General features: G+C 44.3%; 1 protein-coding gene across 1 annotated transcript in view; it reads right to left on the bottom strand.

Moving 5' to 3' along the window:
* MICAL3 (microtubule associated monooxygenase, calponin and LIM domain containing 3) overlaps window positions 1-27,942 on the bottom strand; it is a 114,164-nt gene that overhangs the window by 66,842 nt on the left and 19,380 nt on the right. The window contains 6 exon segments of the mRNA XM_040641967.1: window positions 2,496-2,583; window positions 3,361-3,449; window positions 14,241-14,427; window positions 27,045-27,218; window positions 27,702-27,764; window positions 27,854-27,942. The exon segment at window positions 27,854-27,942 is cut by the window's right edge and continues 4 nt beyond it. Coding sequence (XP_040497901.1) covers window positions 2,496-2,583; window positions 3,361-3,449; window positions 14,241-14,427; window positions 27,045-27,218; window positions 27,702-27,764; window positions 27,854-27,942 — 690 coding nt within the window.

Below are 27,942 nucleotides of genomic sequence, written 5' to 3'. Positions count from 1 at the left end.
TACGGCCATAGCTTTTCCAGCTCTGCCTTCTGGGAGATATGGGTATAGGAGGATGGCTTATTTATACACAGTGAAATCAAGTTCACTCATTTACAGCTTCTTCTTGTCTAGAGTGCAGGAGAGGACATGTTCCATGGATCTGGGTTAATGACTGCTATCAAGGACACATATTCTGGAACCCTGAAATACCTGAGCTTTTCTGAAGCTTTTCAAAAGGAAATTCCAGTTAACGATTCAAAGCTTTAGTTTGGGATTTAAAGAAGACATCCCTACCAAAAGGAAAAAAAAAGAAATATACTTCATGCCAACTATAAAATACCACCCATAATTCTGTTCATTTTCTATAGAGGCTAGCAAGAATTAAGACACCTCATGGGGAAGTGCTGGAGCTTTGGGGCATGTTCAGACTCAGGGCTGTCATTTTCAAAAGCTCAAGTCCCCAGAGGCAGATGTTAACTGAACCCCATTAGCCCTAAGCCGCCTTAAAGTATGGGGGGTGGGCACTGTCTGCCTCATTCCTATTAGGAACTCAAGCAGGGATTCTTTTGGGATGCACACCTTGAACCCCTTGTGCTCGAATAGGCAAGTCACCTTCAGAATCATGACCCACAGGAGCTGAGACATCCTCAGGGATTTGATTCTTTCTTGGCTGAGTCTTTAACTACATTGTTAAACTCTTCTCTCCTTGCTCTGTAGAATATTCTTCTCCTTCTCTAAGGAAACTTTAAATCCATTAGGCCTTCAAACTCGACAGTAAGAATGGCAAACTGAACCACATGGGGAAGTGAACAAACTCGGCTTGCTCACAAATGACCTGAACTTCATGTGTTTAAATTTTAAAAAAGAATATTCTGTCCTTGATACCCAAAGAGAAAGCTTCATTTCTCTGAGTTTTTTTACTGAGTAGCCAAGTTCCTTGGGAAATCCATCTCTGCTGGAACAAGGCCCAGACTGATGAGGGGGTGCTCTCACCTGGTCAAATGCGCACTCTAGACCCCAGATCCGAAGTCTCTGTCTAGATCCCTTTGCTGACTTTTTGCTACCAGCACTTTCCCCTGGTGCTCTGAAAGTGTCAACTACAAAAGGCTGCCAGCATTTCACGGGAAAGAAGAGTATAAAGAGTTTCGAAGCTATAGGTTTCAAAGTCATTCGTGGCTTAAACATTGCTATAAAACGTTGGTCCAATTCGCAGAGCACTTAAAAAGCTTCCCTGGATTTTAATAAGGGCGCACACAGAAGCAGAAGCCGAATTCACCTAGCTCAGCTGGGGTTTGCTGGATCTTAGCCTCCAAATCACTGCCCTCTCTGGGCACATTCTCCCTTTCTCTAATTCTTAAGCACAGGGAAAGAAGCAACTTTGAAAACCTCTCATTTGAAAGTGGAGTGGATAATTCTTCTCTTTTCCCACTACGGAAATTTCACTACCAACTCCTTCTCCACAGTTTCTAGCATTAGCTGATAATCTTTAGTTGTTATATGATAATTTTGATGAGTTTGTAAATGGCTGCTTGAGATCTATCTGCTGTGAAAGACAGAAAAAGTGTGAGGAGCAGAAACATGGCCCTGTTGACCTCCTCTCTCACCTACACAATGACCCTGGGTTGGGTTGTATACAGTCTGCGGCTGCACTGGGGGTACTGGGACCACGAGCAGTTTGTGGAACTGGGGACACACATCTCACAGGCTGGCTTGACGCGGAGCAGAGGCATTTTAAGGAAAAAAACTACAATTCTTCACAACAAACTTAACGTCCATGAGCCCATGAACTAAAAACCAGAATAAATGTGTTTTCAGAGGTAGGGATAGTGTCATTCACTTCCTGACACAAGGAAATGATTTGTGGAAATGGAAGAAATTAGGGTTTGGTCCTCATTAGAAGTTCAAATGCCCCAAAGTGATTAGGACAGGGCATGACCTATAGCGGTTACACGTCAAACAGAAGAGCAGTGTCGGCTTACATAGATACCTAAATAGGGAGTCAGATGCAAGAATGTCAAGTTTAGGTGAACATAAATCCAGCTCATGGGGCCTTATTACAATTCCATGCTGTCTGAGGAGTCCAAAACAAGAACGCCCTGTGACTCTGGAAAGCAGCCTGTTCTGAATTCCTGTTTACCTGGACGGCGCCTGCACCAACCACCCCAGTGTGTCTTCTGGGTGTGCGCAGGCTCCAGGCTCCAGCAACAAGACTCTGAGATTTTGAATAGACGTTACTGAAGCTCAGGTGATACCGCTTACCAGATGGCGCCCCTACTGGCTCACGGTCTGCCAGTGAAACTCCCCTCTGATTTGTACCAGCACCTCCGACAGGCCATAGAGAAAGGGGACTCCAAATGCAAGCAGCTGGCACATGAAAAAGGAGTCCAAAGGGTTTTGGGCCACTTGATGCCCAATCGAAGAAATGTTGCTTTGGAGGTGCTGGCTCATCCCCTTGGCCTTGTCACAGAGGCCGAGAGAGTGACGGACCACCCAGCCAAACAAGGAAGTGAGGCTACCTGGAGTTCTCTCAGCAGGGCTGGCGACGGCGCTGGCCCGGTCGTTTGTGTCCACAGGGGGGCCATCCTGCAGGGCTTCTCTGGCTTCCTAGGAAAGTCCGCAAGAAGAAGAGTGACTGACCGAAGCACTCAAATCTCAGAAGGCAAGGGCCCCTGTCTGGCTAGTTCGCTGCTCTCACCAGTCAACCCAGACTGCATTCCTCACGCAGTCAGTATTCCTTTAAAAATCCAGGACATAGTTCATGGGGAAATCACCAGGAGTCAAAAATTTAGGTCCACCTTGGAATACCTTTCCTTTCCCCACAAGTCCCCCTGCAGTCAAACAAAAGCCTCTCCAGGACACATTAGTAAGCCTGCGTGCTGACAAGGTAATGTCCTGTAGTGAAGGAACACCCGGTTCACCTTGACAAAGACAAGTGGAGGAGTTACCTTCATTTAAAAAAAAAAAAAAAAAGTAAAAAGGGTACTTAGATAAGAAATTCACAGAATAAAGAAAGTTAAAGGAATTGACAAGCAGAGCAGATTATTTACAGCCAAGTTCCTTTGCAGGGTGTCCTTCTCTCAGAAATATGCTTATTTACAATGACTAAAGTCTTCTTTAATATAAACAGAAGGGTCTAACATAGTCTCTCAAATCCAACTCGGGGTGAATGGAACATTAGCTTAGTGAAATGCAATATCAAGATTATACTTGAAAAGTTGGTTTCCTCCCCAATTGAACTATGACCGTCTCTCAGGCCCCTCCCATACACAAGAAAGGCAATTCAGTGGCCATTTAGAGGACCCGGCCAACCACACCCTCACCTGTCACCATGCTAAAATGTACCTGCTGCTTCTCCCCCACTTACAGATGGATCACCATTACCTTTCCAGACAGAGGAGCCACTGCCGGTCTCTTCCTCTGTGCGGAGCCGGAGAGTCGGTAACAGTAGTGTGGTTTGCAGTAGAATTTACCTGCAGGCAGCAAGAGGCAGGGGAAAAGGAAGTGAGTGAGACCCTTAATTCTGAACTTGACTCCTTGGTCTTCACACACTCCTGTCTATCTCCTCTAGCCACTGGGCACTGTTACCACTGCCCAGGCTTCTTGTACAGGAAGGCCAAGCCCTCCCTATAAACTTTGATTTCAGCCCTCCTCTCCCCTTAGCCCGAAGGGGGAGGGGGTTTCTTTTAGATATGTGAAGGCCATTGAGCCATCACCCAATCAGTGCCCAGAGCAAAGCCGTGAAGCTTGCATGGCAGGGCCAGTGAACAAAGTGGCAGTGTGCGCAGAACAAAGATGTGGTCACATGGGAAGCTGGGAGTAGCATTTCTGGGGAAACCAAGAATGAACATAAGCACAGGGTGGAGGCGAGAAGGCTGCAGGGAGTGGGGCAGCATTGAGCACTGGCTCTGACAGCACCCCCTCTGCTGCTCCCCTCTCCCACAACCATCCACAAGCAAGCCTTATGACCCGTTAGTGGGTCAGGATCAGCATTAAAAAACAATACAGAACCAAATCAAACAATCCTGCAATGGACTATGAATAGAATGAAGCAGAATAAAATTCATTAAAGTGCACAGTGGCATAATCAGAGTTAAGTATTAGTCCTTACAGCTTTTAGTTGTGTCTATATATGTTTATTGAGTCCTAATGAAACATGTATATTCTTTTGCAGGTGTGGTCCAAAGTTTGAAAAACAATGATCTTGGCTTTTCCCATGACACGGGTAGTGGGAGTCAGTCACAAAGGGTCACTTTTTCCTGGCTCTCTCCTTACTGCCACTTTAAAGAGCCAAGGCTTCTGAAAATTAAAGGACAGACCCTATTATAGAAACTGTTGAAACAGGAGTAATCCCATTTATCCTTTTCATTTGCAGAGGGTACTCTTTTGACAAATGAACTTTTCTGTTCTCAAAGTTAAAATAAGAGAACCTAACCAGAAAACCAATAAAAAAAGTCAATGACAATGAAGGGTTGGCTTTTTGAAAAGATAAACAAAATTGACAAGCCTGTCCTATACTAATTCGGAAAAACAGAAGACTCAAATAAGTAAAATCAGAAAGAGGAGACGTTACAACTGATACCACAGAAATACAAAGGATCATGAGAAGCTACTGGGTATAATTATACACTAGCAAGCTGGATAACCTAGAAGAATTTAACACAGTCCTAAAAACATATAACATACCAAGACTGAATCATGAAGACAGAGAAAATCTGAATAGACCAATACTAAGTAAGGACAGTGAATCAGTAATCAAAACCCTTCCCAAACAGAAAAGTCCAGGACCAGATGGCTTCATTGGTGCATTCCACCTAACATTTAAAGAAGAATTAGCAGCAATCCTTCTCAAACTCTTCCAAAATATTAAACAGGAGGGAATACTGCCAAACTTATTTTACAAGGACAACGTTACGCTGATAACCACAGCCAGATAAGGACATGACAAGAAAAGAAATTACAGACCAATACCCCTGACGGACACAGATGCAAAAATGCTCAACAAACACTAGCAAACCCAGTTCAACAGCACATTAGAACAATCGTTCACCACAAGTAAGTGGGATTTATCCCTGGGATACAGGATGTTTCAGTATACAAAAACCAATAAATGATACGCCACATGAACAGAATGACAGATAAAAATTATGTGATCTCAAGGGATGCGGAGAAAGCATTTGACAAAGTGTAACACCCTTTCAGGATAAAAACACTCAACAGACTGGGTTACAGAGTAACATATCTCAGTACAAGAAAGACCATATACAACAAACCCACAGCCAACATCATTCTCAAAGGTGAAAGGTTGAAAACTTTTCCTCTCAGATTTGGAACGCAAGGATACCCACTCTCACCACTCCTATTCAACAAAGTACTAGAAGTCCTAGCCAGAGTAATCATGTAAGAAAAGAATAAAAGGCATCCAAATAAGAAAGGAATAAAACCGTCTTTGTTTGAAGATGATATGACCTTACATTAGAAAATCCTAGACTAGACTCCACTGAAATACAACCAGAACTAATCAGTAATTCAGTAAAATTGCAGGATACAAAATCAACACATAGAAAGCAATTGTTTCTATACATTAACAACAAAAGATCTGAAAAAGTAAAGAAAACAATCCCATTCACACTAACATCAAAAAAAATACTTAGGAATAAATGTAATCAAGGAAGTGAAAGATCAACACACTGAAAACTACAAGACCTTGATAAAAGAAACTGAAGAAGACACAAACAAATGGAAAGATATCCATGTTTGTGGATCGAAGAATTAATATTGTAAAAATGTCCATTATTACCCAAAACCACCTATAGATTCAATGCAATTTCTATCAAAATTCTAATGGTATTTTTCACAGAAACAGAAAAAAACAATCCTAAAATTTGTATGGAGCCACAAAAGACCCTGAATAGCTAATTAGGGCAATACTGAGAAAGAAGAACAAAGCCAGAGGAATCATACTTCCCGAATTCAAACTATATCACAAAGCTACAGTAATCAACATAGCATACGGTACTGGCATAAAAACAGACACACAGAACAATGGAACACCCAGAAATAAACCCCAGTTTGAGAAGGGAACCAAGCATACTTGATGGGGAAAGGACGGTCTCTTCTATAAATAGTGTTGGGAAAACTGGACAACCACATGCAGAAGAATGAAATTGGACCTCTATCTCATAGTGCTCACAAAAACGAGCTTGAAATGGATTAAAGATTTAAGTGTAAGGCCTGAAACCACAAAACTACAAGAAAACAGGGGAAAAGCCCCTTGACACTGGTCTCGGAAGTGATTTCCTAGATATGACAGCAAAAGCACAAGCAATAGAGGCAAAATCTATAGAAGTGGGACTATATCAAAGTAAAAAGCTTCTGCACAGTAAAAGAAACAATCAACAAAACGAAAAGGCAATATTTCTCCCTACAGAATGGGAGAAAATATTTGCAAATCATATATCCGACAAGGGGTTCATATCCAAATATATACAGAACTCATACAACTCAACAGCAAAAAAACTAACAACCTGATTAAAAAATGGGCAGATCTGAAGAGACAGTTTTCCAAAAAAGACATGCAAATGTCCAACGAGTAGATGAAAAGGTGCTCAACATTACTAGTCATTAGGGAAATGCAAATCAAAACTACAGGATATCCCCTCACACCACTTATAACAGCTATCATCAAAAAGAGAAGAATTAAGTGTTGGTAATGGTGTGGAGAAAAGGGAACCCTAATGAACCTCTGGGGGGAATGTAAATTGGTGCAGCCCCTATGGACAACAGTATGGAGGTTTCACAATAAATGAAAACTAGAACTACCATATGATCCAGCAATCCCACTTCTGGGTAGATACTCAAATTGAAAATCAGGATCTTGTAGAGTTATCTGCACTCCCATGTTCATGACAGCATTACAACAGCCAAAATATGGAAATAACCTTAAGTGTCTGTCAGGGAATGAATGGATAAAAAAGATGTGGTACATATACACAAGAGAATATTATTCAGCTATGAGAAAGAAGGAAATCCTACCATTTGTAATAACTTGGATGGACCCTGAAGGCACTATGCTAAGTGAAGTGAAGTCAGATAGTGAAAGACAAACTCTGTATGATCTCACTTGTATGTGGAATCTAAAAATAAGCAACTCAGAGAAACAGAGAGCAGAATGGTGGTTGCCAGGGTTAAGGGGTGGGGAACATGATGAGATACTGGTCAAAGGGTACAGACTTCCAGATATAAGATTAATAAGCTCAGGGATCTAATGTATGGCTTGGTTAACCATACTGCATTATATACCTGAATGTTGCTAAGAAAATGGACCTTCAAAGTTCTCACCACAGGGGCACCTGAGTGGCTCAGTCAGCTGGGCATCTGACTCTTAATTTCGGCTTGGGTTGTGATCGCAGGGTCATGAGATCGAGCCCTGAACTGGACTCTGCTCAGCGGAGCAGGGCAGGGAGGGGGTCTGCTTGAGATTCTCTCTCTCCCTCCCCCCCACTCGCGGGCACACATATGTGCGTGCTCTCTCCCAAAGAAAGACAGAAAGACAGACAGACAGAAAGAGATCTTTAAAAAAAGAAAAAATTCTCACCACAAAAAAGGATTAAGAACTATGTGATAGGATGGAGATGGTACGTAATACTATGATGGTAACCATTTTACAGTTTTTATATAAAAGTATAAATCAGCACACTGTACACCTTAAACTTACATACTGTTATGTGTCGATTGTATCTCAATAAAGTAGGGGAAAAAAGGGGAGGGTGTAAAAGTCAAAGGAAATAAAGGTGAGATGGCCTTCTTTCTTTTTCAGAGATGGTGCTCTGATGACTACATCCTTCCTCTTTTCCTCCAAAGTGACTGACTTCTGTCTTCTTTTACCCGTACCCTGCCTCCCAACGCTGACTAAATCTTTTAGAAAAATATAGTCTATGGATTTCATAATTTCAAATAATAGTCATATCCATAGCATATTTTTCTGAAACAGAATTTCCCACTAGCTATTGGCACTTAACCAGAACTCAGAGACACTACATCTATTGTCGGGAACACTGATAGCCAAAGGACTATCAATCTCACTGCTGATTTCTCTATGAGGGGAGTTGAATCATGGGTTATTTTTTTCAGCTTAGATACAATCTCTTTTTACAATCTGTAATAAACCATTTCATTTTTGTGAATTTTTTAAAAAAGATTTTATTTATTTATTAGGGAGAGAGAGCACAAGCAAGGAGAGCAGCAGAGGGAGAAGGTTCCCCACTGAGCAGGGAGCCTGACGCCGGCCGCGATCCCAGGACCCTGGGAGTGTGACCTAAGCCTAAGGCAGATGCTTAACTGACTGAGCCCCAGGCGCCCTCACTTTTGTGAATTTTGGCTAAGATAAAATGTAATTAAGGCAAGACAAAATTTATTAGTGCTTGGATCATATACTACTCTTTTGTCTGTTTGTATCTTATTCTTTAAAGAATGCTCCTTCCTCCTCCATGTGATCCTGATGGGCCATCAACCGTGTGGCCTAGCATTATCCACCACAGGAATAAACATATGACCCATATAGGTCAGGCTATCCCCTTTCCTTCCAGCCCACTCCAGGATACAGCCTGTGGCTAAGTCAGGCTAACCAGAGCCATTCTGGGGGATGCTCAGGGATGGTGAGACAGAAGGGGCAGCCCTTCTCTGAGAATGCTATCTACAAGGAAGATACAAATCTAATGCTTCAACTTTAACCTGACTTGGGTTTCTATTATTTACAACCAAGTCTTGTTTATTATCGTATCAGAAAACTATAGTTATAGTTACTTTCATTCCTTTCTTCTATTTTTTTCCTGCATTAGTTTGCTTTTTTCTACTAAAGTAGAATCCTAGGTTTTAAAATACAACTCAATAGGCTAAACTCCAGGGAGCCCTCCTTGAATTCTGCTATAGTATCCTAAATTAATAAAGAAAAGAGGCTTAGGTTTCAAAACAAGTCCCAAACCTAACCAAAAGGCAATTTTCAAGAAAAGTCCAGGAAATTGTTTTCTCTAAAAATGCAGTATAATGTGATGGAAGGAACATGAGCACTGAAGTCAGATCTCAGTTTAAATACTGTCTCAACCACTCAATAGCCATGTGAACTATTTAGCATTTTGAAACATGTTTCTTCATGAGGAATATGAAGATAATGCTCACAGGGTGAGATAAGTGAATGAGAGGTCACATTATGTGTTGCAGGTACTCAGTTAATGTATCTCCTCAAACCCCTTCCCAAGCTCAACTTGATGGTACTTTTTGCTTCTTAGATTAATAACAAAAAGAGCTAACTTTTATCTAATATTTACCACGTGCCAGATACTATCATAACTATTGGGGCACCTGGGTGGCACAGCGGTTAAGCGTCAGCCTTCGGCTCAGGGCATGATCCCGGCGTTCTGGGATCGAGCCCCACATCAGGCTCCTCCGCTATGAGCCTGCTTCTTCCTCTCCCACTCCCCCTGCTTGTGTTCCCTCTCTCGCTGGCTGTCTCTGTCTCTGTCAAAAAAAAAAAAGATACTATCATAACTATTATAACATCTCCCAGCTCATTTAGTCCTCAGAACTCAATATGGTAGATATTGTTACTCTCCACCTTTCTCCAGGTGAGGCACAGAAGGGTTAAGCAACCTGCCCAAAGTGTCCCCTACTCCGTAAATCTCACAGAGGATTGAACCTAGGCAGCTTGCCCCCAAGTCTATACCTTTAGTCACTACATTATGATGCCTGTCTGAGTGAGTGCATACAGCCACGCTAATGTTATAAACTAACCACAAATTATGGTTGATTCTGTCAAGCCACTGATTTTAGACGGTCTAAATAAATTGAATCTTAATTAAATACGGGAGTGACTGGAAAAGAAACTGAAGGGAAACAAATGACTGAAGGGCAAGCTTAAGGCATAATGGGCCACAACCCATTCATTCAACAGCTCACTGAATGCTGTCATAGGACAGGCACTAATCTAAGCACTGAGAATGTTCCAGTCGAGAAGACAGACTAGTTTCTGCTTGGATAGAGCAGACAAGGTGTGAATAAGTATCAGGTAGTGCTGAGTACCACAGATCAGGAGGTCTGCAAATGCCTCTCTGAGGAGGGGCTATGGAAACAAAGCTGTGAATGACAAGAAGCGCACCCTGTGAAGATCAGGGGACAGTGCATTCCAGGAGAGGGGACAGCTAGTGCAAAGTCCTAAGGTAGCAGTGGCCTAATCAGGTTTATGAAATGGAAAGAAACCAGTGTGGCAGGCGTACAGCGAGCTAAGGGACAGCCGGCAGCAGAGAGGAAATGTAGGCCAGGGTAGACAAGCGAAGCTCTCAGCCTGAGCAGATTCTATTTGTACTGCAGCAGACAGTAAGAGTACAAAGCAGGAGGCTGGAAAGATCTGATTTACATCTTTTAAGATCCCTCTGTTGCTTTGTGGAAGCAGACTGTAGGGGGCAATGGTGGAGGCAGGGAGACCAGTAGTCCCGGTGGAAGATGCAGAGGGTGGTCAGGGTAGTACTTGAAGAGACAGAGCGCAGTGGACTGTTTCAGGCTTGTCATTACTGATGGAGGCCCTTCACAGACCACCTTAGCAGGTAGTGGGTTTTCTCTCCTTTAGATGACAGGGAAAGACTTGACGTACTGTCTGATTTAGAGTCCTTGTCTTAAGAGTTGGCAGCAGTTGAAAATAAGCTAGTATTTGGCGAGAGAAAGAGGAGCTTACTTTAGGGCAGACTGCATCCTTTTAAAAGAGCTGAAGGGAAGACTAATTAGGGACAAGGGTAAAACATGGATATTTCTCTGAAGAGTAAGATTCTCAATTTGCCAGTGTGGAGCTGACACGGGCCCGGAGTCACTAATCCCAGAATGTCTGACCTGGAAGGGATCCCAGAGGTCATTTAGTACAAACCAGCACTTACTAGTTTTGTATGAACTTGAACAAGGAACTTACGACTTCTCTGAATTTGCTTTCCTGATTTGTAAAATTGCAATAATAAAACTAGTTACTGTATAGGGCTGTTGTGAGGACAGAAGGACATGATATGTGTTAGAAGGCCTACCACAGTGCCTGAGTTACTTCTTTTCTCCTACAAACGACCTATGACTTCCCTGTCTTTTTCTTATCTGAGTCCCTTCAGTTAGATTTCTGAGTGACACAGTAATGTGGATAAATAACAGACTAAAACTTCAGGATTCCTAAAATTCCATTCTTTTCTCTAGTTCACCTGTCCTTTGTGGAGGGGCTGAGTTGATGAAAGATTCATTTGGGTTAGAATTTGGGGAGCTGGTTTAGATCCGCTGTCTTCCCTGTCTCAGAGTCAACAACAATGCACTCAACAAGCTTGGCCTGCCTCGTCTGCTCCCAATGTCATGGACATTCTCATCTGAGCTCCTGCCTTTCTCTTGCCTGGTATGCCATCTCTTCCTCCACTGAGACATTTTATACTTCTCTCTCGCAAGCTAGCTTAAGGTCAGTTCAGTCATTCCTAAAAACTGGGGAGCTTCACTGATGTCTTCCTCCTTTGAACTTCTGCAAAGTTAGAATCTATATTTTGTGCTTAGTGAAATAAGTCAAGCAGAGAAAGACAACTATCATATGATTTCTCTCATCTATGGAACATAAGAACTAGGAAGATCGGTAGGGGAAGAAAGGGATAAAGAAAGGGGGGGTAATCAGAAGGGGGAATGAAACATGAGAGACTATGGACTATGAGAAACAAACTGAGGGCTTCAGAGGGGAGGGGGGTGGGGGAATGGGATAGGCTGGTGATGGGTAGTAAGGAGGGCACGTATTGCATGGTGCACTGGGTGTTATACACAACTAATGAATCATCGAGCCTTACATCGAAAACCGGGGATGTACTGTATGGTGACTAACATAATAAAAAATCATTATTATAAAAAAAAAAAAAAGAATCTATATTTTGTCTCTTAGCCTTAATTATACACTCTCCATCATCTGTTGTTGCTCCATGTGCCCTTGTCTTATCATGCCCATCGGAATGTAAGCTCCTTGAGTAACATTTTACATTTCATCTGTATCCTCAAGAGAATGTGGTAAAGATGAGTACACAATCTATGGCAAAAATACTTGGGGACCTATTGGCTGGAACTTGAAGGATCTTCTTTCCAGACAGACTTCAGTAAAAGGCTAACTAAAATAACCCGAGCATTAAGGACAGTTAAAAGACACTGGGTAGGCTCCATATGTCAACCCCTATCCTTGGGGATCAAAGGCATTACCGAAAGAGCAGTTGTGTGGGAATGGTGCAAGAAAAAATCTGATACCTAAAAATACACTTTTGTTATCTAGACAACTGTCTTAACTCTTCCCTCACAGGGTGGTGCTTTTTATTAAAGTTACAAAAGGCAGGTACCATCATGGAAAGAGTTAGCTTTTCTCAGTTCATCACTTTGGCTCCTTTGTTGCTACTTCTGACAGGGCTACCTATTTATCCATTATTAGCAGAGCCTGGATGACTGACGTGACTATTTCCTAATCACATGGTGTCCCTCTTCTATGTGACATCATCTTACTGTCTCCTCAGTCAAAAATTACCTACCAATGTAGTAATGGATGTACAATATTGTGATTTATAAGACATATGTATCAGAAAACCAAATATATTTCTCATATACATTTGGTCTAGGTCCACAGTTCCTAAGTCAGCTCCAAACCCTTGGAATTCCCTAGATAAAGGTGTCTTTTGTTGTAATAATTAAGGTTACTTTTAGACCCCACCCAAGGGCAGGGGCTGGTTGCCAGGAGGACGAACCATGGGATTAGAGGGTACCCCATTTCAGGGTACCCCACAACTCTCCAGGGAAGAGGGCTGGAGATTGAATCAAATAATGGCCAATGACTTAGTCAAACATGACTGCAACGAAAGCCTCCATAAAAACCCAAGAGGATGGGGTTTGCAGAATTTCCGGGCTGGTGAACACGTCGAGTTGCAGGGAGAGCAGTGTCCCTGGGGAGGTGCCCTATGGAAGCTCTACGCCCTTTCTCCAGGTCTTGTCCTATGCATCTCTTTGTGTGGCTGTTGATTTGTATCTTTTATCATATTCTTTAGTAAACTGGTAAACCTAAGTGTCTTCCTGAGTTCTGTGAGCCACTCCAGCCAATAACAAGAACCTAAGGAAGAGGTCGTTGGAACCTCCAATCTGTGGCTGGTAGGTCAGAAGCACAAGTAACAGCCTGGGGCTTGTGACTGGTGTCTAAAGTGGAGAGTGAGGGGCAGTCTTCTAGGCCTGAGCCCTTAACCTGTGGAATCTGATGCTATTTCTGGGCAGAGTAGACAGTGTCAGAATTCAGCTGAATTCCTGTATACCCTGTTGGTGTCAGAGAATTGCTTGGTGTTGTGGGGCATTGGTTCTGGGAATCCAAAAAGAGGTCACATAATGCCACCTCTGTGAGGACGCCTATTAATCTAGGTCTTTTCATCACTTTTGAATCAGTAAGACTGCCTCTCATGAAGTTCCTTCAGCACTCCACAGGAATAAGTATAGTAATCATCAACGTTTTTGGTGACCTTTTCGATTACTCTTAAAGAGTTTTCAAATGGCAGGCATGCCAGCCTGCCTGTGTCTATCAGGCTTTGTCATCTATTTGTATAATTCCCCACCTTCTGCTCCATTAAGGCCTTTCTGTTATGAAAACAATACATGCCATGAAAGGCCAGGGCTTGAACGCTGCTGCAGTAAATTAGATTTAGATCCTGTGCAACAAGCTCTCAATTCATCAGAAAGATGCCGATGCTAGAGAGAGATGGGCGTAATTTGGTCATCCTCCAGAAGCAAAGTCTGAGAACCCAGGCGGCATGAGATCTAGTTTTAATTTGCTGTCATTGATCTGTGGCAAGAGATAGGACTTCTACAGATCTGTGATTTCCCCTTCTCTAAAGTAAGGACAAAAAAAGCCTCATCCTCTTTGTGTCCCTTTTATTTTAAGATCCCACCCTGAGCTAAGAAACAAGTGTCTGTGAAGCCAGGGAAGTGATTTGGGTAAACACATGCCATTCTCATTACCATCATTGCTGAGTAATGCTATGCTACAGCCTGGTGACTTTAGGGAAATATTTATAAGAAAGAGTCTCAGAGAAAAAAACAAAGTGTAGAGCAAGATGGATGGGAAGGGTTTAGGCGAGGCAGAAAAAATGTATATATAAGAATGCAGTAAGAGGCCCTAAGATCAGCTCACATGGAAAACAGTGTCCCTAGGTCCAGTTTCTAAGTATGGCCTCAAGTGCAAACAGGCTTACCGTCCTCAATGTCATAGGCGTAGGCCGAGAGGCGCAGGGTGGTGGCGCAGTACTCGCATTTGAAGCAGCTCCGATGGAAGAACTTGCCCTCAGCACTCAGCCTTTCCATCACGTAGACCCGCTTCCGGCAGAAATAGCACGTGTCGCTGCCTCCCAAGTTCTGTGGGAACTCCTTTTTTATTGAGCCCTGTAATGGGGGGGGGGGGCAGTGGGAGGCATGTCAGGGCAACGATTCTCAGGCTCACCTCCAAGAGGTGTACAACCCTCGCCATATGTGAAACTAACCCTCACTAAGCGAATTTGCTTTGAGACAGACTAAGATGGCTCACTTTGCTCTTGGCTCTCCCAAAAAACAGCGGCACTAGTGCAGTGACTGTCAAATGTGCCTTCTATGCAGCAAGCAGCAGGAGCTGGGTTCTGAACTGATGTTAATCAACAGTCGAGAGGAAACCCCAGTTGGTTTTACAGAATTTCACAACAATCAAACCAAATTATTTCGACAGAATTCTGTTTTGAAGGTAGCATGAAAATCTCTCTTCAGTGTTCACATGGTTCTACATGGATACGGGTTCCCTGGACTCTAGAGCAATCACTTTCAGAGATACTAAGTACGTTTTCCACACAACATTCTAAACAACCATTCAGTCCTAGAAATTTAGTTACAAAATTTAGACAACCTAAAAAAAAAATTACCACATGGCATATATTGGCTACATAATGCTAAGCTAAGCTACTTAGAATTAACCAGGTTTATTTACCACAGCTGTGCTATATCTAGATAGACAGTGCCCTTAACACATCTCTTACCAGTTCCTTCTTGTCTAGAAGGGTTTTGGGCTGTTCTTTCCTTTGAAGCTGATTGGCTATCTGCTCAGCCAATGAGCTCACTCCGCCCGTGTACATCTTTATATACTTCTATTGGTTGGAGATTATAAAGTGACCAGAATGAAGGGAAATGAGAAGGAAAAAAATAAATAAATTAAGAAGACAGGGAAAAAAATCTTTGAAAGGTATAAAATGAATACAAGGTGCAGCAGCAAACCATGCCAACACAGTGCCCACAAGCAGGGAAACTCGGTGGTAAGAAAAACGGGTGTCATTGTCCACACAAATGTACCAGCATTGGTAAGAATAATGGCTGCAGGAATAATTAAGTTCAGTAAGGGAGAACTTAGTCTTTCATGTCGTTTCAGAATATATAGTTCAGGGAGGTGGGAAGACAGGATGGATACAAATATAGAACAGAATAAGAAGTGCCCATATCCTAGTGACTCAAACTCCATTTAAAGAATTCAAGAGGAACAACTCCTACCAAGACAGCAGATGTCCAGATGAACAGCCTGTTTCAAGTTGGGTCTGGGGAGGGCTTGGGAAGTTATTTCCTCACTTACAAAGAAACCAAGCTCACTCTCGCAAGGCTGACTCTTCACTTGGGTAAAATATGCCAACTGCCTAGTATTACTAGTGATGCTCACCTTCCTCCTATTAACGCTTTGCTCATAACCCCTGTCATACGCATCAAATATTCCTGAGTTTTATCTGGAAGAATCCTTCTCGGCCCCTTCTCCCTGTTGATATTTATGTGTTCTGTCCAGGCACTAAGGCTAAAACCTTCTAGACTGGGCTGGACTTCTTAAACATGGCCGCAGGAGGCTAACACCTGCAGCCATGCAGACAAGTGGCTCGGTACAGTCTTGGGAAATCAGAATGCGTTTTTAGTCCAGGAGGGATTATTTTTTCATAGGATGAAAAAAGAGAAAAAAAAAATCCAACCAATTCAATCCTCTTTCTAGCAAGGTGGAAGAAATAACAAGAAACTACCAAATTTCAATTGTGAGCCTTCCTGCTAGGCAGCCTAGCTTTGAGCCTGTCCCCAAGGAATGAGGTCAAAGCCTTGCTGGCCATCCTTTAGAGACAGTCACCCTTCCACGTGGAGATGGTCAGGACACCCCGTGTGTGCAACACTCCTCTCGTAAACTGTGCAATAGGACAGCTGCCTGCCTAGTTTGAGGGGTCCTGACTCTCATTCTGACTGAGAAACACACCAGGGCAGTCGTCTTGGGGATGTCCACAACCCAGTTAGAAAGTGGTTTCAGTGCACAACACACAAAGCCATGTGTAAGAGAATTGCTGGCCTGGGCAACAGCATGCCCTGGGCTGGGCAAGGACAAACAAGAGAATTGCTCTGGGGGAAAACTAACTCCATGTGAACTCTATGAGAATAACAGAAGCACAAATGAGCAAACAATTCTCCAAGGTTCCGCTGGAACTGAGGAGTCAATTCTATTTTTCAATTTAAAATAAGGAGATTTCCAAGGACTGGTGCCACTTGCTCATTAACTCCACAGCTAACACCCATTAATAGTCAAGAAAAACAAGTGGTTCTAAGATCTAAACCTTCTTTAGCTTAGAGGTATCAGGGAAGCTTACGCCTGGAACAGACTGGCACCAGGCAGAGAGGAGCAGATCGTTTAACAGCCGACACTGAGGGTGCAGAAAATTGCACTTCATTCTGCAGAAAGTGAGAGCATAGGCCAGATGTCACACATGAGGCTGGGATCCCGAGCAAGCCCTGGGTCCTCACTGCCCAGCCAGGACCCTTCCCTCCCACCAGGAACCAGCATCCTCAGCAAATACAGCCCAGGGCTGCCCGCGTGCAAAGGCACTGGTCACACCAAGTCCTCAGCGATGTGGTAATATTGACAAGCATCACCCCCGAGAGAGGTGGAGACTCAAGTTCTATTTTTTCTGGCATGAAAAGCAGATGGTTTCCTTCTCCCCACTCTTAAGAAACAGTCTAAATGTAGCAATTGTTGGACTTACACTTTTGCCACCACACAGGCATATGCTTCCGCACAAGTACTGCATAGACCGCTCGAGAACAGGAAACATAAACAGAAAGGGCAAAAAGACCTGCCAATCGCTCTCTAAACTACTCTATAGCTGGATCAGTTCCATTGTAGGAAATAGCAGGGCTCATTCTTCAAATGATTACAGTTCAAGAGGCACCCAGAATACTGCATAATCACCACTCCACTTAGGAGATTTAATTACACTATGGTTCATATTTTGTAATACATATTAATATGAAGACGTTTGGAATTTAAAAAGCTCATGGCTGAAAAACATTTATTATTATTTGATATAGTTGAAATACAATAAAAGTGGGTTTGACAGAATTTGATGCAATGAAAGCTAGCAGCCTCTGTAACTTTGGTGTAAGCCTACAGACCTCACATGCAAAACAGACAGACACACACACACGTGGATTCCCACAGGAGACAGGCCAAAGTCACGAGCTCTGCAACCTCGTTGGGCCACATAACATTTGTGTAGGTAAACTGGGGAGAGGCTGAAGAGGAAAGAGCTTTGCCACGTTCCAGGCTGTGCTACCTGTCGGAGGGAGTCAGAGGAGGGAGAGGCGGGGCGGTTGGAGGAGCGGAGACTAAGAGAAAGCTCCCACTGGTCAACAAAAAAACGACGAGAAGGTTCAGGCTCTGGCTACAAAATACAAGATGGAGAAAAAAAAGAAATCAAAGGAAACGTTAAATAAAAAGTTACACACTAAACTGAATATAGGGAATTTGGGAGTTTAAGACCTTTATCTAAATAATAAATGAAGTAAAGAAATATTCTTATTTCCCGAAAGCATGAATGGCTCACTCAAGGCTTCCATTTTGCCTTTAGCACACCCTTGCCTCATGCTGACAGTGAAGCTCGCTCTAGAGCATGGTCACTGTTGTTGTGAGCCTCCTCTGAAAGCCTTGTCTTCTCTTGTTTGGTGGTTTTACTCAGTCCACCCCAAGTGGAAAGTGCTGCGAGCCAGGAGGGGGCAGAGGGCAGAGGTGGCGTGCTGCTCACACACGCTCTTTATGCTCTGCAGAGCCCCTCACTGGCTTGAGCTGGGACTTCTCCTGGGCGGGAGGAGGTTCTACCACCTTACAAACAGTGAACAGAGATAGCAGATCTAGAGTGAAACTGACCCCTTCTCCATAAAGGCCAGAAAGGTGGTTGCTAGTGCTCAGAGAAACTCTGCCTGTCAGGGAGCCAGCCACATCCCAGCAAGGAGCAGGAGAGAACATCCCAAGTCCTCTGCAGGCTGCGTGCAGCGTGTGTAACAGAAGTAAGCCGGGATCTGTCGTGGTCCATGCAGCCAGGAACCATCCAGGCCCCAGGGAGGGCAAAGCGGGCTGAGAGCTCTGGCAAGTCGTGACTGCTTAGTTTCCTACCAGGCGCAGGGTGAAGTACTTGCAGAGCAGAGGGACGAGGTACTGTCATGGTAAGAGACCTCTAGCTCCAAGCAGATCCACTGCACCCCAGTTCAGCGCCCCCACTAACTTCATAGCTTTAACGGGTGGCAACGTGGAATGTAGCCACCCCTGCTCCAGACGCTCAGCTAGCTCACTGGCCCTCAGCTCAGCCCACGGGGCAGGCCCAGAAACACAGGCCCAAGGTGGGGGATCTCTGTAGAGGAGTACCACCCATCAGAGAGAAACAAGACAGAAGGCAGCTCCCTCAGAGATGGCAAAGCAGTGAAGCTGATGGGAAGACTGGGGGTGGGAAGGTGAGGGAGCAGGTGAGTGCACAGGGAAGATTATGGAATAGTGGAGAGAAAATCCTGGAAGAGAACATAAACATAAACCCTTAAAGGTAGCTAGACAGGAACCCTGCCGTGAAGAATCCGGAAACCAGCTCACTGGGAAAATGCTACCTTTCCTTCTGGGCATTGCAGCCCCAGACATCTGATAGCTTCTCCCTGCCCATCTCTCCTTTTCCTCAACATACTTCCCTCTGTTCTTCGCTTAGGCACTGTTTCATGAAAAATCATCAGGACCTCATTAAATATGCATTCCCTGAAATGTACGGCTTGCCCTTCTCCACGAAAATGCCCAGTTTTCTTTTTGAGAGGAATACAGCCTGGGAAGAAGAAAGAAAGAAGCTAGGCACACCCAGGGCTCGTGGGAAGAAGCAGCCCCAGCAGAAGGGAAGGAAGCAGAGCAAGGCTGTGCGTGAGGAGATGAAAGGGTTGCCCTCTTTCCACCTCTGCCCTGGTCTCTTCTCCCTCACCCAGCACCGATCCACGTGTGATCCTGGCAGCACACAGACCACCTGCTTCTCGCGTGGTAATAGGGCCTAAGGAGACAGCACTAACTTCCTTAGCCAGAGAGCAAAAGCATAAAGAGAGGTACGAATAAAAGAAAAAGGCCCATGTGAAATTAAGAAATGATTCTTCACTCTTACTGCAGAGCTATACCCACTCAGGGACTGGGTTTAAGGTAACAATAACCACCCAAAAAGTTTCATTAAATAAGCAGGCTTTTTAAAATGGGCATCTCTGCTATTTGTCAAAAAATATGATGGCCAGGTGTAATCAGTAATTCCCCCTTCAGGGGAATGAAGCATGAGAGACTATGGACTCTGAGAAACAAACTGAGGGCTTCAGAGGGGAGGGGGGTGGGGAATGGGATAGGCTGGTGATGGGTAGTAAGGAGGGCACGTATTGCATGGTACACTGGGTGTTATACGCAACTAATGAATCATCGAACTTTACATCAGAAACCATGGATGTACTGTACAGTGACTAACATAATATAATAAAAAAATATTATTACCAAAAAAAAAAGTAATTCCCCCTTCAGTTTTTCAGAAAAGAGTAGCTAAATCTTTTCATTATGCACCCCCATTTTGTCACCACCTTCCGTCCCCTCCATCTTCTTCAGACTTGCAAAATCCCCACACCAGTAAGAGCTCTGGCTCTCTCAGCATTTCTACCTCTAGACCCCTGTATGTCAAAAGATAGAAGCAAATGCCACCTGCTTACTGATCTGAATGCCGGGCAGAATGATGCTTTTCTGTGAGTGCTATTTACATGGGTCAACGCAGTTAGCAACAAGAATTCTTGCTCTTGGCTGGGTGACAAGAGTGTGCACAAAGCAAGGGGAGCAGGGACCAACCCCACCTTCCCTCTGCCCCTCCACCACAGCGTGCCCCATCTGTTTGGCCCTCAGCATCCCATGCCAGGTTCATGCTCTTTTACCCTCTCATGGTGGGAACTCTGCTTGCCACGGCTGTCAGCATCAAGATCCCTGTACGTCTGTTGGCAACAAAGTAGAAACTTAAGCTCCATTCAAATGTTCTCTGTGGACCTACTAAGTGACACTGCCAGAAATTCAGAATTCATTTCAACACATATCCCCTACCCCTTACAGATCCCCACCCCAGGTAACCACAATCCCATCTATATCAAATCCCATGACCCTAGGACAGCTCTCTGTCCAGCACTCTGTCCATCTGGCCTCCAGTGAGGTCAGCCACATATATAAAGAACTATAGTTAGTACCAAAGTGGAACAAACATATTTCTTTCACACAGTGGCACAAGATCAGAGGCATTAAATGGAAGGCTTAATAGGAGAGGCCGGTTAGGAGGGTGAAGCTTTCCACAACAAGATATTAGAAAGGAAAGGTGGGGAGATGGAAACTGGCTGAACAAATGGCCATTACAACAGTCCAGAGGAAACTCTGGGGAATGGTCCCTGAACAGGAACACGGGACCAAAGCATTATTTGTTAAAGGGAGATGTGGACAACGACTGGAAGCATTTTCAGTCAACAGACAGGAATATGTACGTGACAAGGATGGAAATCCTGAAGACAGGCATATGGCTGCCTCCACAGACCTGAGGAAACCACTGTCAGCAATCACGTGGGGAAAGGAAGGCTACTCTTATCACTCTTTGGATTATTGCTGAGGGTTCAGCTTATGGCCGTGTCCTGGTGGAAAAACTAATCCAAAGCCTATAATGTGGCCTGTGAGCATATTGTCTCCACAGGCAGGATGAGGCCAGAGCTTGGGCTCAAGTCACACCACCCAGATTCAACTCCTGGCTCCATTACTTACTGTGTGAACTTGTACCAAGGACTTGGCCTCCCTACCCTATGCCTCAGTCTCCTCATCTGTAAAATGGAGGCAATGATAGTACCTGTCTTGTAGGATTATTGTGAGAATTGGCTGAGATAACACAGCAAGAACTAAGAATACCACCTGGATCTAAGTGTTGGTTCTTATGTAGAGACGAGGCACAGCGTAATCACTAAACCTACAGTGGCTCAGTTCTTAGACCCGGGAACACAGTGTGGGTCTTTAACAATCAGAACATTACTAGGGGTCACCTTTTAAATAGGCCACCTTAGTTGAGAAAATGTCTTTCCATAGTTCCTGCCTTTAAAATTAGTATTTTATTTTATAGGGATATCCTACAAAGGTCAATTATATTCTATAAATATACTTTATGTAAGTATGCTTGTTGTCCTCTTTAATCATGTCTGTGGTTAAATGCTCTATAAAGCATTTTTCAAACGATCTGCCTAGAGTGTGAGTGGGGTAGATAAGAAGGGTAGGTGTTTGCTGGCACAAGCTGGATAAGCAAGAAGCAGGGCTCTCAAAATCAGAAGGAACCAAACTCATAAAGTGAGGTCCTATAAAAGGCTTCCAAAAGCCCATCTTATAAATTATATCTCCTTGGGTAGCAAGACAAAAATGGCTGCTTTAAATGAGGTTATAAAAAAACGTGTTGCTCTCAAGGGCTTTTGGACCTTGCATCTGTGACAAATATAGTTCTAGTCTGCGCTTGCATAGTTGTTTTCTTATGATGTGGGACTAGATTAAACTAGCCAGGGTTTGAATGTATTATGTGCTATCCTGGGGTCTGATTGGGAATTGTTTATTTGTAGCAATAAGGTTGCTTTCTGCTACTAATGGTCTTAATGTTTTTTAATTGTTAGCTCTGAAAAGAGGGAATCCTGATTTGGCTTCTAACCTAGCCACCTACACAGGCAGGCAGGCAGGCAGGCAGGCAAGCAGGCAGGAAGACCGAGACGAGAACCATGGCACATGCAGAGAAGATCACCTGCTGGCTGCCAGGCGCCCCACAGGGAGGTGGAGTAGGGGGAGGGGAGAGTGTGATCACTTTTTTGGGGCAGGTCCGAGAACACTCCTTTTCCCGTCGCTTTTACACCAATGGACACAAACAGAGAGAACATTGGTGAAACAGGGGCCGCGTTTAGGGTGGTTCTGGAAGGATTAAGAGCATTCGCCAAAGCCATCCCTCCCGTGCCTCTCCATTCTCCACTGCAATGGCTCTATGGTCAGGGAGGATAGCTTATCAGTGGGCGGCTGGCCTCCTGGCCATTCTGGCGCTGTCTGGTAAGTGCAGACCACATGGGTAATCTCTGCAGCTGGTCTTGAGGGCAGAACTCGCAGTGTAACACTTTCTAAATGCCAGGGATCAAGGATATATTCTTTGTTGGTTTTATCAGGGCAGTTGAGGATAGAAGAAATGAGCTCGGATGTAGGTGGAGACAAAGGGCACACAGGCCAACCATCACGAGGGGAGGGTGGAGATGCCTCCCAAGGGCTTAGTCACCTGTATACCCACCAGCAGCAAAGCGGCACTCTCCCTGAGGGCCCGCCCAAGACAACACCCTCCCATGGCTTCCCTCTCCCCTCTCCTCAGCCCCTCGAGCACACTTAAAAGGTTCTGGAAAACCACCAGGGAAATACAAGAAGATACAGGAAACAGAATATAAGTACATCTGTCACTACCGCACACCGTATATATCCATGGATTCTTTCCCTGTTTTGCCCCCTCTCCATCGTATTCCTTTCCTGTGAACCTGTGATTTAGAGAGCTCTTCGGTACTTAAGAAACAATTACTTATTTCTAGGCCACAGGGAACCCTGCATTTCCTCACGCTCAGAATGACCATGTGGGGCAGCACACAGGGGAAGCCTGGGAGGGAGAAAAAGCTGTGGAGGATGTGAGGCCAGGGGAAACAGCCCCACTGTTTGTTCCAACCTCTCATGACAATTTACTTCCAAACCAATGCTGGTTAATGTGCAGAGTTTGTCTGCTGGCCGCATTTCTGAGATCAAAAGGCAGAAGGGTGGGGAGGGAAGAGCCAAAGCGTTTACACAGGAAGGTAAAAAAGAGAAGTCACTGGCAAGCACAGTTGTTACTCATTTTCCCTCTTCCATACCACGACCTAAGTTAAAACTGATCCTTGCGCCAACTCAGCCACCATTGATGGCATTCCTTGCCACACCCTCCTGCCTCCATCCAAACCTCTTCAAGGAAAACAAGAAGTGAGTCACGGTAAGGTACCGCTGGGAAGCCCCTGATTCCTACAGGGAGCGAAAGAAGGCCACGGTCAGGCTGAGTCAGCAGCAGAGGCCCACTGCAGTGCACCACCGGAGTTCCTCTGTTCCCATGTTTCTGGAGCACCAGAATGTTCCTGTTCTCTCAGGAGACAAGTTTACAGGGCCAAGAATCATGATACCATCCCTGATTTAGTGTTGAGGAAAAATTACGTGTAACTGTGACTTACAGTTCTTTCACAGCCAAGTAAATTTACAATTCCCAACTCTATACAGCAACGATCTAATAGGATTTTCATTGCTCATGGTTTTTCTCTTACCAAGATCTACCCAGATACTCTTTCCAACTGTAATCTCTGGTGCCCACTCCACAGAACCCAGGTTTGACTGCTGCCTGTAGAGCCTAGCAATATTCCACTTCTTTGACTGTGATCATAAATTACCCAGATGACAACCTAGCTGTTATGTCTCCATGTAGCACACCACGCAAGGTCAGAGGCTATCAGATGCTTCATAAATGGGAAACACAAGCAGGCCCACAAACACCAAGCTCCTGAAGCCCCTTCAGTACAGCTCCATCAGGTGATGAGCTGATGTGCCAGTCTTCACCAGGACAAGGCTTGGCTGAGCCAGGCTCCTCGGGTCACACTCACTACCCTTGAGACTTCCTGGCAAGCCAACCCAAAGCTGCTCTGGGCACGTGCCAGTTAAAGTCATCTGTTCGTGCACTACACGTATTACAACTGACTTCCCTCCGCATTGCTCCTATCTCAGGTGACCTTGATGAATACTGTCAGAATCTAGAATTTGGGGGAATCTAGTTTAGAGTTCATTTCTCCTTTAGCAGATCCTCGACCAAAAATTACCTTTCAAATCATACACTCCACCTAGACTTCAAGGCAAAGGGTTAGAAAATAAAATGCATTTTCCAATGAGTTTTATTTGTTTGTTTTCCAGAAGACCTCCTCCAAACCCAGAGAAAGAAGCAGCTTGGCTTCTGTTGTGAGTTTGGACATTGCTCCCCAGGTTCCAGCTCAGCCTCATGGGCCCTGCCTTTAACGTAGCATATTATTTAGAAGAGGTTAGAAAGGAAACTTTTGCCCTGCATATAATTCAAATAAAATCCACTTGCCACTCCCTAGCACCTCCCAGCAATAGCTGGCACTCTACAGCACAGGAAGAAATCGAGGGTCAGCTCGCCTGACCTCTCAGGATCTTAGTCCTAGATGATACCAAACCACAAGACAGAGTATCCAGGCTGCACTCACTAGAGCAGGAACTTGCTCAACTGTGACTTGGGAGAAAATACAGTTAGAGGCCCCAATCCTTCTGATGGATTTCCTATTATCAACCAGATGCCATCCCTCCACCCCCTTCTTTCTTTCTTATCCAATACTGCTTAGAACCAGCTTTCTAGGAGATCCCGTAAAAACTTTATTGAAAAATTTCAAGGAGTATTTTAAACGGAGATAAAACACCAAGAAAATTGCCCATTATCATCTTTGTCAAGGGTCTGAAACAAATAAAAATCATAGTTCGATATTTCTTGGCTAACATTTCCTATTTAACACGAAAGGCTCCACTGCTCCAATTCTCAGCCTTGCTGAGCTCAGGATTCTCCCTCCACTAGTTACAAGGACACATGTAAGCAAAAAGTCAGCTTGGGACAAAGGTTATGGTGGTAAAACTGGAGAAGCTAAGGTACCTGGCACAACTTCCCACAGAGCTTCAGCTAGTTTCCACACCAAATTAACCACCTACTCTTTCAACTGATTACTCAAATCCCAAGGAGTTAAACAAATCATGCAATACTATCAGTACTGTCTGTTAAACGTTTCCCCAGAGCTGCTACTCAAATGAGTACAGAAGCTTCCTCTCCCTGGGAGCTGGGATTCTAAAGTGTCGGCCATAGCCCTGACTGGCTCAGAGGGATGAGTACGGTGCCAAGGCCCACGGAATCAGCACCCATTCTGGTCCCTGGGCAGCTCCTTTACCTGTTTCCACTGGGGAGTGGGAGCAGGGCGACCCTGCTCAGGTAGGCAGCAGGACGGCTGGCTGACCCCACGCTCTTGTGTCGGCTGTGACACACAGGCCAAGTATGGGTGGGGGACAGGACATGGAGACAAAACAAAATAAAATACATTAAGGTAGGGGAAGACACAAAAAAGATACTCATGGTGGACAGACACACATCTATGAGCCAGGAGTGGGGGCAGAGACAGAATTAATTCTTAGAAAGGTACATTTACAAAGGAAACAAAACACCCCACCCCACAAACCAAAAGCAAATGCAAAAGGAAAAAATGAAATCAGAAGCTGTAATTTTCACTTTCCTCTTCCCTAGCTCAATGCTCTGAACCTAAACTACTAATTCTGGTTTAGAAAACTAATCATTCTACTCAAAATGAGGAACACAAACTTCTCTTAGGGGTAAACTTCCTCGCATGGAGAGCATTCCAGACCTCCGGGGATGGGGCAGATCCCTCAGCTGCCAGAGCTGCCAGGCAACCTCAGATATCTACCAACGAATATCCGTATTCCTCTCTATGAGCCACAATACATATGACTGGAGTGTAAAAATTAACAACCAAAGGCTAAATGTGAGAAGTTAATTATGGCCAGACCCCAAGCAAAGTCAGTACCCCGCCTTACCCCTAGCCCTTAGAACACCGGCTGATATGTATGGAAAAGTTGAAGGAAGAGAGTGAAAGAATAAAAAGATGGTCTCCCTTTCCTTTGGATGTTCTCTCGGGTCATTAGGAAGTTTTATAAGAAACTTCTTGTGTTAATCTCCAAATCCCAGCACCTCCTCTTATAAGAAGTCTTAGTGACTTTCAGATAAGCAAGAGGAGAGACAAGACCTAACAAAGACATCTCAAGTCAAATGCTTCTGTCTAGCACTCTCAAGTTAGTATCCATGACGACTCTTTAAAATGTTCTTAACTCCTGACCTAGTTCAAGGATAGCCTATGAAAACCATCCACAACACACAAAAGAAGATTTATCACAAGAACATTTATTATCTCTGTACTTCATCATGAAAGAAAAGCAACAACAAAAACATCCAACACTAGAGGAAGAGTTAAGAAAAGCATGGTACACACATACTGGAAGATGCTTGTAGGGTCTGGAACAACATGGGAATATACCCCAAGTACGTGAACAAAGCAGAACAGAAAGTGTATATTCCAAATGACCTCAACTATGAAAACAAAAATGCACTGAAAACAGACTAGAAAGAAATACAACAAAATGTTAACAGAATTAGAAGTGTCTTGATTATCTTTATTATTCTCTCCAGCATCTTCCTCAATAAGCATCTACCTCTTTTATAATTCAAATATGTCTGCACATATGTGAGGATATAAATATGTATAGATATATATAAAACTTTAAATCTCTCTTCTGAATTTTTGCCATAGACACCTCAGACATGAATGGTGACGAGAAAGCAGTGCCGAAAGCATAGGAGGAGCTTATCAAATGCTTTTCTCTGCCACAGTCAGACAAGGAGAAAACCAGACACAGTCTTGGGCGCATGAATGCTCAGCTAAGACACACCCCATCCCACTTCATTTGACTGGGAAGATCCCTCCTTCCTACATGGCCAGACCAAGCGTGGGTGGGTGAGCTATGAAGTGAGGTTTACCTGTCTCCTCGTGCCAGTGGACTGTGGGGGAGCATTCTCTTCAAATTTGGCCAGCAGCTGGGTTGCCATGTACTTCACTTTGTTCTGATTGCCAAGGGCCACATCCATCCTCCTGTCTGTCAGAGTGCTCACCAGTGTGGGCCTTCCTCCTCTGTAGCCCCGGGGCGCGTCCTCCTGACAAACATTGACAGCCAGGAACCAGCTTCAGTTAGAGAAACGCCCCACAAATGTCCTTCCCTCAAAGAAGGGAGTATAGCCACTGCCTGGAATGGCGGCTGCTGTTTTTACTTCAGGTTAAGCTTAACAGCTCTCCTTAAGGTTCTAATGTCAAGATGCAGTCAGCAAGACTTTGGTGTGTGGGGCAGTATAAAGAGGTACTCGGACTTGGGCTGGTGTTGTCCTATGTCAGGAAAGCCACCACCCCCCGCCAAAAGTAAAATTCTAAAGAGAGGGGAAAGCACTAGTGCACGTGTGTGCGCCTTTAGATGCTCTCTAAAACCCTGAACAAAGTCAACAGCCCACTGAAAAAGCAGCTGCCCACAAAAACTCTCATAAAAATGAATATGAAAAGATCTAGCAATACCAATTTGGAAATTTATTTCAGCCAAAAAGGGCAATTCAGTATGACCATTCTAGCAAATCCCAGATAATTCTTACCTCTTCCGACTGACTAGTCTTTCTCCTCTTTCCAGCACCATCCAAGTCCTTTTCCTTTTTATCCTATACCAAGAAAGGAGGGAGACTGCATCATCCTAGTCACCATACCCCGCCTTTAGGTTTGTAGCAGGTCAAAAACCTCTTCCATTTACCTTGGGAGAACGCTTCCGAGAGATGGTCTGTCCAAGTTTGCTGAGGAAGGAGATGGGGGATTTGGTGCTGGCTATAAGAACTGCTTTCT

Source organism: Ursus maritimus, unplaced genomic scaffold, assembly GCF_017311325.1.
Source record: "Ursus maritimus isolate PB19 unplaced genomic scaffold, ASM1731132v1 scaffold_26, whole genome shotgun sequence".
NCBI lineage: Eukaryota > Metazoa > Chordata > Mammalia > Carnivora > Ursidae > Ursus > Ursus maritimus.
Note: the sequence above shows the minus strand (reverse complement) of the source record. Positions and strands in the feature narration are given on the sequence as shown.